Source organism: Vollenhovia emeryi, unplaced genomic scaffold, assembly GCF_000949405.1.
Source record: "Vollenhovia emeryi isolate VEMERY1.0 unplaced genomic scaffold, V.emery_V1.0 DF944242.1, whole genome shotgun sequence".
Lineage (NCBI taxonomy): Eukaryota > Metazoa > Arthropoda > Insecta > Hymenoptera > Formicidae > Vollenhovia > Vollenhovia emeryi.
Window position 1 is genome coordinate 1 of NW_011962124.1, and position 2,635 is coordinate 2,635.

At 58.0% G+C, this 2,635-nt stretch overlaps 1 protein-coding gene across 1 annotated transcript; it reads left to right on the plus strand.

The window, feature by feature from the left end:
• Nucleotides 1-181: 181 nt before the first annotated feature.
• Nucleotides 182-2,558, plus strand: LOC105563753 (the record flags this gene model as incomplete). Its single annotated transcript, XM_012015634.1, has 1 exon — nt 182-2,558. A coding segment is annotated over exon 1 (2,377 nt), but the record flags the coding sequence as incomplete, so codon positions are not given.
• Nucleotides 2,559-2,635: the final 77 nt, after the last annotated feature.

The following is a 2,635-nucleotide window of genomic DNA, read 5'->3' on the forward strand; positions in this document are numbered from 1 at the left end:
ATTCCCCCGGGTTACAAAAAAAAAAAAGGCCCGTCTGCAGAGTCTCGAGACCAACTGGCAAAAATTCGAAGCCCAGCATGCCACCCTGACAACAGACTTCAAAAGGGAACTCGCTACGCACGCGTACCAAAAGGGGTGCTTGCGTGACGTAGCTGAGGAAGCCTTCCTCACTCAAAAGGGTATGTTCATCGACGCCTTATACGATCTCCAAGAACCTCCGTTAGCGGCGGTACCGACTGCGACTCCGTCGCGTTCGCCGCGAACGACGCTGCCGAGGATCCAGCTGCCTCAATTCTCAGGACGCTACGAGGACTGGCCGCCCTTTCGCGACCTTTTCAACTCCCTCATTGGGAAGGATGCGGCCACTAGTCCCGTTGAGAAGCTGCATTATCTCAAGGCCAGTGTGAAGGGGGATGCGGACCTGCTGATACGGAATCTACCGACGACGTCTGAGAATTATGGCCGGGCTTGGCAGGCGCTGACGGACTTCTACGAGAACAAGAGACTCTTGGTGCGTTCCTACCTTCACCAGTTCATGGCCCTGACTAAGTTGAAGAGTGAGTCTGCTTCGGAACTACGTAAGTTATACCACTGCGTTTTGAATACCGTCAGCTCGCTCGAAGGCATCGAGAGACCGATTACTAGCGGGGAAGATCTTTTCGTGCATCTCGTCGTCGAGCTTCTTGACGCCCGATCGCGCCGCGAATGGGAGGCTTCTATGAGCGATACAACGGAACCTCCGTCGTACGATGATCTACAGATCTTTTTGGAGAGACGGTTGCATACTTTAGAGTCGCTTCAACCGGTCAGGCCCGAGCCCGCGAAAGCCGAGGTGACGTCGTCTAAAACAACGCGAGCCCTTCACGCGCGTAAACGGGACAATAAGGGCGGACGTTGCTCCTTGTGCGGTAAGGAGCATTATATTCTCTGGTGCGACGTTTACCAAAAAAAGACTGCCGACGAGAGAAAGCGTCACGTGGAGGCCAACCACTTGTGCCTCAACTGTCTTGGAAGACATAAATTGAGCGATTGCCGCTCCAAAAGGACTTGCTCGACGTGTATTGCGCAGCACCACACGAGCCTCCACGAGGCTTTCCAGACAAGTGTCGCCTCAACAACGTCACATTTGGCGCAGCATCCACCGGCTCTTCCGGTTGCTGTCCTCCTTGCTACCGCCCGCGTTCGTGTTCTCGATCGGTGCGGGGCCGTTCATACGGCGCGTGCGCTCGTGGACCAGGGTTCGGAGTCATCTTTGGTTTCCGAGTCTCTGGCTCAGCGCCTTCGATTACCGCGGTCCTCTACGTCGATCGCGATATTCGGTGTCGGGGGGAAACAGACAGGCACCGCGCGCGGCCTCATCTCCATGCAGATCTCTCCGCTGACGGGAGGGGCTCCGATGACCGTGCCGGCCTTAGTGTTCCTCCAGCTCACGCTCTACGACAGTGGGATCAGAGCGGATCCTAAATCTTGGACGCATCTGGCGGCCCTGGAATTGGCGGACCTTGATTATCTGGCCGCGGATCCTATTGACATCCTGCTCGGCGCAGATGTCTACGCGTATATCCTCCAGCCGGGCCTACAAAAGGGCGGACCCAACGAGCCGGTCGCCCAGCAGACGTCGCTCGGCTGGATCCTTTCGGGAGCCGTTAGCTCCGCTAATTCCTCTCGCCGCGCGCTAACTCTCCACTGCCGAGTCGAGGAAGACTTGGCTACGCTGGTCGAAAAATTCTGGCAGCAGGATGAGCTTGCCGACCGTTCGTCACCTCTTACCCCTGCTGACCAGGAGTGCGAGGATCAGTTCCGCCAGACTCATCGTCGCGCTGCTGACGGGCGTTATGTCGTACGTCTTCCCGTCAAACCACCGTTACCGGATCTCTCGCGTACGCGACACACGGCCCGGCGCGTGCTAACAAACATGGAGCGGCGGTTCTCTCAGGACGCGCGGCTGCGGCGACTGTACGTCGACTTCCTCCGCCAGTACGAGGACATGGGCCATATGACTCCGTTGAATGGCTCGAAGGGTGCCGGGGGACCTGTGAGCTACCTCCCGCACCACGGCGTGTTGCGGGAGTCCAGCACGACGACCAAGCTGCGCGTCGTGTTTAACGGCTCGACCGCGACTTCTTCGGGCGACTCGCTGAATCGTCACCTCCTGGTGGGTCCGAACCTGCTTCCTCCTCTAGCCGATGTACTTCTCCGTTGGCGAGTGCATCGCTTCGTGCTCGCCACGGACATAGAGAAGATGTACCGGCAGATCATGGTACACCCTGAAGATCGGGATCTGCAGCGAATTGTCTGGCGGTACAATCCACAAGATGAGCTCCGTGAGTACCGTCTGAACACGGTTACATACGGCTTGGCGTGTGCGCCGTTCTTGGCTATGCGCGTCTTACGGCAGCTCGCCGATGATGAGGAAACGCGCTACCCTCTCGCTGCCGCCGTGATTCGGAGGGACGTCTACATGGACGATGTCCTTACGGGAGCCGACTCGCTCACGGACGCCCGCGAGCTCCTTCATCAACTAGTCAATCTCTGCGTGGCGGGCGGCTTTCCATTACGTAAGTGGTCAGCCAACGATATGAGGTTGATGGACGACGTTCCCGCGGAGCATCGGATGAATGGCGAGCTCCGAGAC